The 12,388-nt window shown below is 47.1% G+C and overlaps 1 protein-coding gene across 1 annotated transcript in view; it reads right to left on the reverse strand.

The window, feature by feature from the left end:
* The window catches only part of ADA (adenosine deaminase), a 145,526-nt gene that overhangs the window by 47,769 nt on the left and 85,369 nt on the right, over nucleotides 1-12,388 (reverse strand). The window contains exon 6 of the mRNA XM_063959561.1: nucleotides 3,259-3,383. Within this exon, the coding sequence (XP_063815631.1) occupies nucleotides 3,259-3,383 (125 nt within the window). The remainder of the gene's footprint in view (nucleotides 1-3,258; nucleotides 3,384-12,388) is intronic.

A 12,388-nucleotide genomic window follows, 5' to 3' on the forward strand; every position in this document is an offset into this window, starting at 1 on the left:
TGCTCTGTTTTAGTTTTCAGTTACTGTAATGTAAAGTTTTGTGTACCCTGTATTATTCTCATGTGTGCAAACTAATTATGACACCTTATAAATAAAATATAATAATAATGATAATATAAAGTATGTGAACAATTCCTGTAAAATTATAAGGCACAATGGCATGGGTTCAGTACAAATATAAGACACAATGGCAGGGGTCCAGTACAAAAATAAGTCACAATGGCACAGGTCCTGTACAAATATGAGACACAATGGCACTGGTCCTGTACAAATATAAGGCACAATGGCACGGGTCCAGTACAGATATAAGATACAATGGCACGGGACAAGTACAAATATAAGGCACAATGGCACGGGTCCAGTACAAATATAAGATACAATGGCACGGGACAAGTACAAATATAAGGCACAATGGCATGGGTCCAGTACAAATATACGATACAATGGCACGGGACGAGTACAAATATAAGGCACAATGGCATGGGTTCAGTACAAATATAAGACACAATGGCAGAGGTCCAGTACAAATATAAGGCACAATGGCACGGGTCCAGTACAAATAAAAGGCACAATGGCATGGGTCCAGTACAAATATAAGGCACAATGGCACGGGTCCAGTACAAAAATAAGGCACAATGGCACAGGTCCAGTACAAATATAAGGCACAATGGCACAGGTCCAGTACAAATATAAGGCACAATGGCACAGGTCCAGTACAAATATTGTGTATGGCACAGTGTATGGGATAGTATGTAGCTGTATATTGTGAGAAGTGATATAGTGTACAGTTTGCGGACATAAAACTGAGATGTTATATAAGTCAGCACTCCTTTCCACAGAGAATACAGAAGACTCCAAGCAGGGAGGGACTTAGGGCCTGATACAGAGAGGTGTGGCTTGTGTGAGCGTATTTAAATGTACTGAGACGCTCACTGGAGGCATCGCAGATCCACGGCTTTTGCATAACCCTACGGCAGACTGGCTAACAGAACTGAGAGGCCAGAGCCATTCTGAGTGTGTACGGGATTGCAGCCTCAGGCAGTTACATTCCCTCAAAACGGTTGTGACACGTCTGCTTGTTATTAGCCACAGCCCCTTTTAACTTCCACAAATGGTGCTTGAATGTCAATCACTCTCCAAATAAATCCTCACTGGGACTGCTATTACAAAACCATTGCGGCACATGCACAGTGTGACGCCAATACATGCGCTATGGCAATAATCGCTCCACTGTGTACAAAACCGACATTGTGTCCATCTCTCAATCAGGCCCTAATACATTTTTTTTTAAAAACAGAAAACCATATGAGCAGTTCACATAAAACATCAGACATCCACCTGTGCCCACTGGGGTCTACAACAGTGGTGTCCTTATGTTGTCTGAGCCTGGCCCCAAAGGTGGCAATGTGTCATTGCTGTGGGACCCCACTGTTCATGATGTAGCATTGTTCTTGGACCTCAAACAAGGCGATTCCAACAAAATCGAATTCACATCTGACAGTCTTGGAACCTCAAAAACATTTAACGAAACCCTTCATGGGGTCCTGACTCACATGTCCATGTTGTCTCCATCTATGGTAATTATGGTTTAGGAGTCTTGAACTCTAATGACATCAATCCATAGATAGGAGAGGTAAGGGCCACATACAGCCATTATATCAAAGCAGGGGGCACAAAATGCAGCATACAATATCAGAAGGGTTAGGAGGTAGTTCAGTGTATCCTGCACCACCCGGTCTCCCTTCTTCCTCTGCAGGCTATGGACTAAACATAAACATTTAAAAAAAAACACGATAGGAGGTCTGAGTTGCCTGCAGGGGCATGTGGGAGATCTGAGCAGTATGTAGCATGCCAGGAGGACTGTGGCCCCTAGGGGTATGCAGGAAGGTCTGCGTGACCTGTTGGGGTATTCAAGGTGGTCTAAGTTACCTGTAGGCACATGCCGTTAGGTTTGTGGCCCATAGAGGCATGTAGGGAGGTCTGTGACCCCTAGCGGTATGCAGGAAGATCTGAGTGACCTGTAGGGGCATGTGGGTAGGTCTCAGTGACATGTTGGAGGCATGCCAGAAGGCCTGAGTGGACTGTAGGGGCATGCTGGTAGGTCTGAGCAGCCTGTAGGGGCATGCCGGAAGGTCTGATTGGCCTGAAGGGTCATGGCGGAAGGTCTGAGTGGCTTGTAGGTATATGTGGGGAGGTTTAAGTAACATGAGGAGGAGCTTTGGGGACTTGTTATTTAGGGGAATTTTGGGATGTGTGGGTCCAAAGGTATTTCTTGGGCTGTTTTTAATGAAGTTATAACAAAGTCAGAGAAAGGCCGTAGTCTGTAAGTAAACAAAGATACACAACAAAATGTAAAGGGCAGATTTAATTGTCCGTGGGACTTACTGAGCAGCTGCAGCTCTGCCCTAAGCTATCAAGTTACTGCCCGCTCCCCTCCACGGTAAGCCCTGAGGGTGCACTTAACATGGATTTTTCCTTGCAGCCTAAGGTGTTTGCGAGGAAAAGGCAGCGTTAAGTGCACCCTCTGGGGCTTACCATGCAGATTAATTTAATTGCTAAGGGACTTAACCCAGGAGTTAAGAGTAACTGCACATTAACCATGGGCTTACCCTGCGTGGAAATTGGCAAGTAATTGAACAGCTCCAGATGTTAAACCCTGGAGCTGCAGCCGCGTGGTAAGTCCAGCAGCTAATTGAATCTGTAACTAAAAGTGTAAACTTTTGCTAAAATTGGGCAGCACAGACGGTGTAATGTTTAGCTTTACTGCCTCACAGCAATGAGGTCATGGGTTTGATTCCCACCATGTCCCTAACTGTGTGGAGTTTGTATATTCTCCCTGTGCTTGCGTTTCCTCCCACAATCCAAAAATATACTGGTAGGTTAATTGGCTCCATACAAAAATGAACCTTAGCGTGTATGTGTGATAGGGAATATAGATTGTAAGCTCCACTGGGGCAGGGACTGATGTGAATGGCCAAATACTCTCTGTAAAGCGCTGCAGAATATGTGTGCACTATATAAATAACTGGTAATAAATAAATTAAATATAACCCTCCAATCTCTCTTAATATATAAACATCCCCATTCATAAAAAACAGGTCAGGTCACATTCGGTATCTTTATGATAATAGATTGATATTTTCATTAATGTGGTTCCATTTGCACTCCCCTTGTCTCCTGCTCCCCGTTGTTTATGCCTTGATTTTATCTAGCTCTATGGAATCTCACACACTTCTAATATTGCAGCATTTTGCTCACCTCATATGCTTTCATGTGTCCTGGTGCTGACTCGGAATTCAGAGATTCATCACCGGCCAAGTCAATGGCAACTACTGTGTCATTCTGGTACTTCTTGCAGAGTTCAACCACCTCTAATGACCATTCTGTTAGACAGAAGAACAGTAGACAATGTTCAGTATATCAGGATACTAGTCTTTACATATTGCATAACTGGTCCTAAACTTGTCAAACATGAAACTGAACACAGTGAGCCTCATATACAAACTGTAAAATAGAAGAGGTGCTGTGTAAAATCCTCTGTATAGGACCTGCATGCCGAGCCTTCATCATTTGTATACACACAAGATAGTGGTGTTCAGGGCCTCAATAGGGATGTGCTAGAGGTGCCACAGCGCAAAGCGGCACCGTTGCTACCCCAATGGAATCGGTATTTGGCACCCTGCAACCTGGATAGCACTCACAGAGGACACTCCCGGTGCTCAGTCCCAGCTATCCCACCCCCTCCTTGCGATGTCACCACATGTTTCAGGGTATCGCCCTATCAGGGGAAATCTACTAAAGGTCGATTCTGGCTGGTTTGCGTTTTTTGTCTGAGAAAAAGATGCAATTTTGCGAATTGCTAATTTACTAATCGCTAAGTGCCGACCACTGGGGTCTGGGAGTTCCATCCCGGGAGAGCAGGGCTGAGTGGCCATATGTTGGGGGACCGCCAAAGCTGACTCCCAGTGCGGCATGCAGGGACAGAGTACCCCATGCTGGGGGACAGGGAAAGCCACATCCAGTACCCCCCAGCACTGAGGGCAGACAATCAGTGGTATTAACTTCCTGGTGCGCTGCACCAGGAGAAGGTACCTGCAAAGTGGTCTATTTACTAGTCCTTGGATGGAGATAAAGTGGATGGAGATAAAGTACCAGCCAACCAGCTCCTGTCATTTTTCAAACCCAGCCTGTGACATTCACTTTATCTCCATCCAAGGCTTAGTAAATAGGCCCCAAAGTCCCGGGCAGCAGGAGGGAAAGCAGCTCTGGGCACTTGGTGTAAAGTGCGTGCTGGGGTCCAGGAAAGTAGCCTGCTACTGCTAACACGGAAAATATTAAAGTCCCATTGCTGGAACTAGTACAACAAAGTATAAATGCATAACTGGTTATACAATGAAAGTATATAAATGTACTAGCTGAATACCCATACTTCGCTACGGGATGAGAATGGTAAATTAGAATTATAGTTGTTTGTTAATTTACGTTGGTTGGAGATCTAGTATATAGGCATATCTTGCTTCCCTGACCCAGTTTGTGTAGTGGCCGGACCCCTTTTTGGTCCCCCAAGGGACCCTGCTCTTCCCACTATTCTCAGTCTGTGGCTTCTTGCTGCCTCCATTCCCCTCTTCACATCATGTCAGTGCTCCTGTGAAATGATCGATTTATTTAGAGTTTCTTATATAGCGCAGCACATTATGCATCTCCTGATATACTCTGTTCTGCTGGGGGACCCTGCTACTTCCACTATATAACTCTGTGTGTGGGTTCGTGCTACCTCCATTCCCCTCCTGACATCATGTCACTGCCACTGTCACATGAAGCCCTGTCCTGCCTGGCATATCATGCATCTCCTAATATACTCTCAGCATGTGGCTTTCTGCTACCTCCATTCCCCTTCTCACATCATGTCACTGCCACTGTCACATGAAGCCCTGTCGTCACTGACATATCATGCATGTCCTGATATAGTCTGTGCTGCTGGCCCACCCCTAGGGGTCCTAGGTGTGTATTACCCCCATAGTGTTTGTTCCCAGCTTGTAAGTAATATGTGTACCAAGTTTATTGTAAATTGCACCAGGCATTCCAGAGTTATTCCTTCTGCTGAAATACTCTGTGCTGCTGCCTCACCCCTAGGGGTGTCTTACCCCCCCAGATCACAAGTCATATGTGTACCAAGTTTGGTGTAAATTGCTGCAGGCATTCTGGAGTTATGCTGGAACATACATATACACATACATACGTACGTACGTACGTACGTACATTTTTGGTGATTTCCGTGGATGGGCAGTGACATTTATAAAACCGGTTCTTAGCAAGCACATGGGACCTAAGGAGAAGCTACCTGCCAAGTTTCAAGATTGTAGGCCTTGTGGTTTAAGAGATTTCATGATGAGTCAATCAGTGAGTCAATCTCCTTTTTTGCCTTTTATAGATATAGATTGTAAATGTATGTGCAGCACTGAGCTGGGACTACAGGTCACACACTGCAGTGCTACAGCGGGTTAAAGCCTGGTGCAGGGAACCAGGCACAAAGTATGTACAGATGGAGCCTCCCTTATCTTTGCAGTTTGTCAGCCTAAACGGAGGTTTAGTCGCACCTAGGCGATAGCTTAGGTTGCTGAGTTTATTCACGGACAGGTGCGTTGAGACACGACTACATACTCAGCATGCAATACACATCTCCAACACTGGGTGGCTAATACTCCACTAATACAGTACTTTAGAGTGAATAGTGGCGGATTTATCTACAAGCTCTGGCAAATGGTCAGCGACGACTGCAATGTTAGTGTATTGTATACTGTACACGCAGACCAATGGTCAGACGGAGAAAGTCAATAAAAAAAATAGTTTATACAGACGCAAATGAATGTGTTAAAACACTTATCCATTGCCCTCCCTATGTGTAATGAGCAGTCCCCCAGGGGAAGGGGTAGGTGGGAGGTGGTTGCTAAATACTGTGTTCAAAAACAATACAGTATCTGCAGTGTCTTTGGACCACCTCCCCCTTTCCCATTCCTCCTCCCCTGGGAGACTGCTCATTTCACAGACAGTGTATACAGATCATGTTACAGCCACAGTTATAGAATGTGTTACAAACTATGGTCCATTGACATTAGGGATACACTGTACTGTACTGTAGAGTATAAGCACCAAATCCCGTAGCCGTTACGGCATAAAACCAACGGGAAGTTTGAATATGATTATGCACACAGGAAAAATAAGATTTTACTTACCGATAAATCTATTTCTCGTAGTCCGTAGTGGATGCTGGGGACTCCGTCAGGACCATGGGGAATAGCGGCTCCGCAGGAGACAGGGCACAAAAGCAAGCTTTTAGGATCACATGGTGTGTACTGGCTCCTCCCCCTATGACCCTCCTCCAAGCCTCAGTTAAGTACTGTGCCCGGACGAGCGTACACAATAAGGAAAGATCTTGAATCCCGGGTAAGACCCAAACCAGCCACACCAATCACACCGTACAACTTGTGATCTGAACCCAGTTAACAGTATGATAACAACGAAGTAGCCTCTAAAAAAGATGGCTCACAACAATAATAACCCGATTTTTGTAACAATAACTATGTACAAGTAATGCAGACAATCCGCACTTGGGATGGGCGCCCAGCATCCACTACGGACTACGAGAAATAGATTTATCGGTAAGTAAAATCTTATTTTCTCTAACGTCCTAGTGGATGCTGGGGACTCCGTCAGGACCATGGGGATTATACCAAAGCTCCCAAACGGGCGGGAGAGTGCGGGTGACTCTGCAGCACCGAATGAGAGAACTCCAGGTCCTCCTCAGCCAGGGTATCAAATTTGTAGAATTTTACAAACGTGTTCCCCCTGACCACGTAGCTGCTCGGCAAAATTTTAAAGCCGAGACCCCCTCGGGCATCCGCCCAAGATGAGCCCACCTTCCTTGTGGAATGGGCATTGACAGATTTTGGCTGTGGCAGGCCTGCCACAGACTGTGCAAGCTGAATTGTACTACAAATCCAACGAGCAATAGTCTGCTTAGAAGCAGGAGCACCCATCTTTTGGGGTGCATACAATATAAACAGCAAGTCAGACTTTCTGACTCCAGCCGTCCTGGAAATATATATATATATATATATATATATATATATATATTTTTAGGGCCCCGACAACGTCTAGCAACTTGGAGTCCTCCAAGTCCCTAGTAGCCGCAGGCACCACAATATGTTGTTTCAGGCGAAACGCTGACACCACCAGGAAGAAACTGGGGACGAGTCCGCAGTTCTGCCCTGTCCGAATGGAAAAACAAATATGAGCTTTTTTTAAGACAAAGCCCCCAATTCTGACAATCGCCTGGCCGAGGCCAGGGCCACAACATGGTCCCTTTCCATGTGAGATATTTCAAATCCACAGATTTGATCGGTTCAAACCAATATGATTTGAGGAATCCCAACACTACGTTGAGATCCCACGGTGCCACTGGAGGCACACAAGGGGCTGTATATGCAATACTCCCTTGACAAACGTCTGGACTTCAGGAATTGAAGCCAATTTTTTCTGGAAGAAAATCTACAGGGCCGAAACTTGAACCTTAATGGACCCCAATTTGAGGCTCATAGACACTCCTGTTTTCAGGAAGTGCAGAAATCGACCTAGTTGAAATTTTTTCGTGGGGCCTTCCTGGCCTCACCCACGCAACATATTTTCACCACATGTGGTGATAACGTTGTGCGGTCACCTCCTTCCTGGCTTTGACCAGGGTAGGTATGACCTCTTCCGGAATGCCTTTTCCCTTAGGATCCAGCGTTCAACCGCCATGCCGTCAAACGCAGTCACGGTAAGTCTTGGAACAGACAAGGTCCCTGCTGGAGCAGGTCCTTTCTTAGAGGCAGATGCCACGGTTCCTCTTGGAACAGACATGGTTCTTGCTGAAAGCAAATCCCATCTTAGCTCCCGAGGCCATTAGTCCTCTGTGAGCATCTCTTGAAGTTCCGGGTACCAAGTCCCTCTTGGCCAATCCGGAGCCACGAGTATAGTTCTTACTCCTCTACGTCTTATAATTCTCAATACCTTGGTTATGAGAAGCAGAAGAGGGAACACATACACCGACTGTTACACCCACGGTGTTACCAGGACGTCCACAGCTATCGCCTGAAGGTCTCGTGACCTGGCGCAATACCTGTCCCGTTTTTTGTTCGGGCGGGACGCCATCATTTCCACCTTTGGTCTTTCCCAACGGTTCACAATCATGCGGAAAACTTCCCGATGAAGTTCCCACTCTCCCGGGTGGAGGTCGTGCCTGCTGAGGAAGTCTGCTTCCCAGTCGTCCACTCCCGGAATGAACACTGCTGACAGTGCTATCACATGATTTTCCGTCTAGCGAAAAATCCTTGCAGTTTTGACCACTGCCCTCCTGCTTCTTGTGCCGCCCTATCTGTTTACGTGGGCGACTGCCGTGATGTTATCCCACTGGATCAATACCGGCTGACCTTGAAGCAGAGGCCTTGCTAAGCTTATAGCATTACAAATTTGCTCTTAGCTCCAGTATATTTATGTGGAGAGAATTCTCCAGACTTGATCACACTCCCTGGAAATTTTTTCCCTGTGTGACTGCTCCCCAGCCTCTCAGGCTGGCCTCCGTGGATACCAGCATCCAATCCTGAATGCCGAATCTGTGGCCCTCTAGAAGATGAGCACTCTGTAATCACCACAGGAGAGACACCCTTGTCCTTGGATATAGGGTTATCCGCTGATGCATCTGAAGATGCGATCCGGACCATTTGTCCAGCAGATCCCACTGAAGAGTTCTTGCGTGAAATCTGCCGAATGGAAGCGCTTCGTAATAAGCCACCATTTTTTACCAGGACTCTTGTGCAATGATGCACTGACACTTTTCCTGGTTTTAGGAGGATCCCGATTAGCTCGGATAACTCCCTGGCTTTCTCCTCTGGGAGAAACACCCTTTTCCTGGACTGTGTCCAGAATCATCCCTAGGACCAGCAGACGTGTCGTCGGAACAACTGCGGTTTTGGAATATTTAGAATCCACCCGTGCTGTCGTAGAACTACTTGAGATAGTGCTACTCCGACCTCCAACTGTTCTCTGGACCTTGTTCTTATCAGGAGGTCGTCCATTTTCTTTGAAGACGAATCCTCATTTCGGTCATTACCTTGGTAAAGACCCGGGGTGCCTTGGACACTCCAACGGCATCGTCTGACACTGATAGTGACAGTTCTGTACCACGAACCTGAGGTACCCTTGGTGAGAAAAGCAAATTTTGGGACATGGAGGTAAGCATCCCTGATGTCCCGGGACACCATATAGTCCCCTTGTTCCCAGTTCGCTATCACTGCTCTGAGTGACTCCATCTGGATTTGAACCCTTGTAAGTGTTCAATTTTTTCAGATTCTCACCTAGCCTTCTGGCTTCAGTACCACCCTATAGTGTGGAACAATACCCCTTTCCTTGTTGTAGGAGGGGTAATTTTATTATCACCTGCTGGGAATACAGCTTGTGAATTGTTTTCAATACTGCCTCCCTGTCGGAGGGGGACATTGGTACAGCAGACTACAGGAACCTGCGAGGGGGGAAACGCCTCGACATTCCAATCTGTGCCCCTTTGATACTACTTGTAGGATCCAGGGGTCCTGTACGGTCCCAGCGTCATGCTGAGAACTTAGTAGAAGCGGTGGAGGGCTTCTGTTACTGGGAATGGGCTGCCTGCTGCAGTCTTCTTCCCTTTCCTCTATCCCTGGGCAGATATCTTATAGGGACGAAAAGACTGAGGCTGAAAAGACGGTGTCTTTTTCTGCAGAGATGTGACTTAGGGTAAAAAACGGTGGATCTTCCAGCAGTTGCCGTGGCCACCAGGTCCCATGGACCGACCCCAAATAACTCCTCCCCTTTTATACGGCAATACATCTTTGTGCCGTTTGGAATCTGCATCCCCTGACCACTGTCGTGTCCATAAACATCTTCTTGCAGATATGGACATCGCATTTACTCTTGATGCCAGAGTGCAAATATCCCTCTGCGCATCTCGTATATATAGAAATGCATCCTTTAAATGCTCTATAGTCAATAAAATACTGTCCCTGTCAAGGGTATCAATATTTTTAGTCAGGGAATCCGACCAAGCCACCTCAGCTCTGCACATCCAGGCTGAGGCGATCGCTGGTCACAGTATAACACCAGCATGTGTGTGTATACTTTTTTGGATATTTTTCTGATAAGCATGTGAGCGCCTTATCCACCCTGAGGGGTGTTTCCCAATGCGCCTTAACTTCTGGCGGGAAAGGGTATACCGCCAATAATTTTCTATCGGGGGAAACCCACGCATCATCACACACTTCATTTAATTTATCTGATTCAGGAAAAACTACAGGTAGTTTTTTCACCTCACACATAATACCCTTCTTTGTGGTACTTGGAGTATCAGAAATATGTAACACCTCCTTCATTGCCCTTAACGTGTGGCCCTAAAGGAAAATACGTTTGTTTCTTCACCGTCGACACTGAAATCAGTGTCCGTGTCTGGGTCTATGTCGACCGACTGAGGTAAATGGGCGTTTTTACAAGCCCCTGACGGTGTCTGAGACGCCTGGACCGGTACTAATTTGTTCGCCGGCCGTCTCATGTCGTCAACCCACTTGCAGCGTGTTGACATTATCACGTAATTCCATAAGTAAGCCATCCATTCCGGTGTCGACTCCCTAGAGAGTGACATCACCATTACAGGCAATTTGCTCCGCCTCCTCACCAACATTTTCCTCATACATGTCGACACACACGTACCGACATACAGCACACACATAGGGAATGCTCTGATAGAGGACAGGACCCACTAGCCCTTTGGGGAGACAGAGGGAGAGTTTGCCAGCACACACCAAAATGCTATAATTATACAGGGACAACCCTTATATAAGTGTTCCTCCCATATAGCATTTAATATATATATGTATATCGCCAAATCAGTGCCCCCCCTCTCTGTTTTAACCCTGTTTCTGTAGTGCAGTGCAGGGGAGAGCCTGGGAGCCTTCCCCTCAGCCTTTCTGTGAGGGAAAATGGCGCTGTGTGCTGAGGAGAATAGGCCCCGCCCCCTTTTCGGCGGGCTTCTTCTCCGGAGATTGTGAAGTCTGGCAGGGGTTAAATACATCCATATAGCCTCAAGGGCTATATGTGATGTATTTTTCGCCATACAGGTATTCTACATTGCTGCCAGGGCGCCCCCCCCCGCGCCCTGCACCCTCCGTGATCGCTGTGGGAAGTGTGCTGACAGACAATGGCGCACAGCTGCAGTGCTGTGCGCTACCTGAGGAAGACTGAAAAGTCTTCTGCCGCCTGGTTCCGGACCTCTTCAATCTTCAGCATCTGCAAGGGGGTCGGCGGCGCGGCTCCGGGACGAACCCCAGGGCGAGACCTGTGTTCCGACTCCCTCTGAAGCTAATGGTGTCCAGTAGCCTAAGAATCCAATCCATCCTGCACGCAGGTGAGTTGAAATTCTCTCCCCTAAGTCCCTCGATGCAGTGAGCCTGTTGCCAGCAGGACTCACTGAAAATAAAGAACCTAAAAACTTTTTCTAAGCAACTCTTTAAGAGAGCCACCTAGATTGCACCCTTCTCGGACGGGCACAAAAACCTAACTGAGGCTTGGAGGAGGGTCATAGGGGGAGGAGCCAGTACACACCATGTGATCCTAAAAGCTTGCTTTTGTGCCCTGTCTCCTGCGGAGCCGCTATTCCCCATGGTCCTGACGGAGTCCCCAGCATCCACTAGGACGTTAGAGAAACAACAGTTTCCATAACTACTGTAACTGTCTGCCACTGCACACAATACTGTACAGTATAAACCAGTTCATTTGTACTGACGTCCTGCATCACAGCCGCAGGATGAACAACGTGGGACGCACGTCTGGGACGCTGTATGCTGAGGGGATAATGGCAGCACACCATGACAGACCCTCCAGCATTGGAGAACTGCGACTCATCATTGACTGGTGGGACTGAGCTCTCGCCAGCAACGAGGAGAAGCTAAGGGCGTACCAGGGGGCAAGCAGGGTAATACTGCAGACATTCAACCATCGCAGGACAGTGAGGTCACTCCAGAGGAGGTGGAGTGACCTCGTGACGAGGACACCCAGACACCTTCAGACCATCAGGAACTGTAAGTACAGTACTGTACAGTATATTACTGTACTTTAAGTTACTGTAATTACAGGTACTGTATAAAACAGGGTCAGCTGTAGCAGCAGGTATCCGGTCTGGGTGTGGTATGAAGGGTCAACCACACTTAGGTTGACAGTGTCTAGGTCGACCACTTTTGATCGACAGTAACTAGGTCGACAGGGATTCTAAGTCGACAGGTCAAAAGGTTGACATGAGGGTTTTTTGGATGTCGTTTTCTCCATGCAG

The sequence above is a fragment of the Pseudophryne corroboree genome, chromosome 3 (assembly GCF_028390025.1).
Source record: "Pseudophryne corroboree isolate aPseCor3 chromosome 3, aPseCor3.hap2, whole genome shotgun sequence".
Taxonomy (NCBI): Eukaryota; Metazoa; Chordata; class Amphibia; order Anura; family Myobatrachidae; genus Pseudophryne; species Pseudophryne corroboree.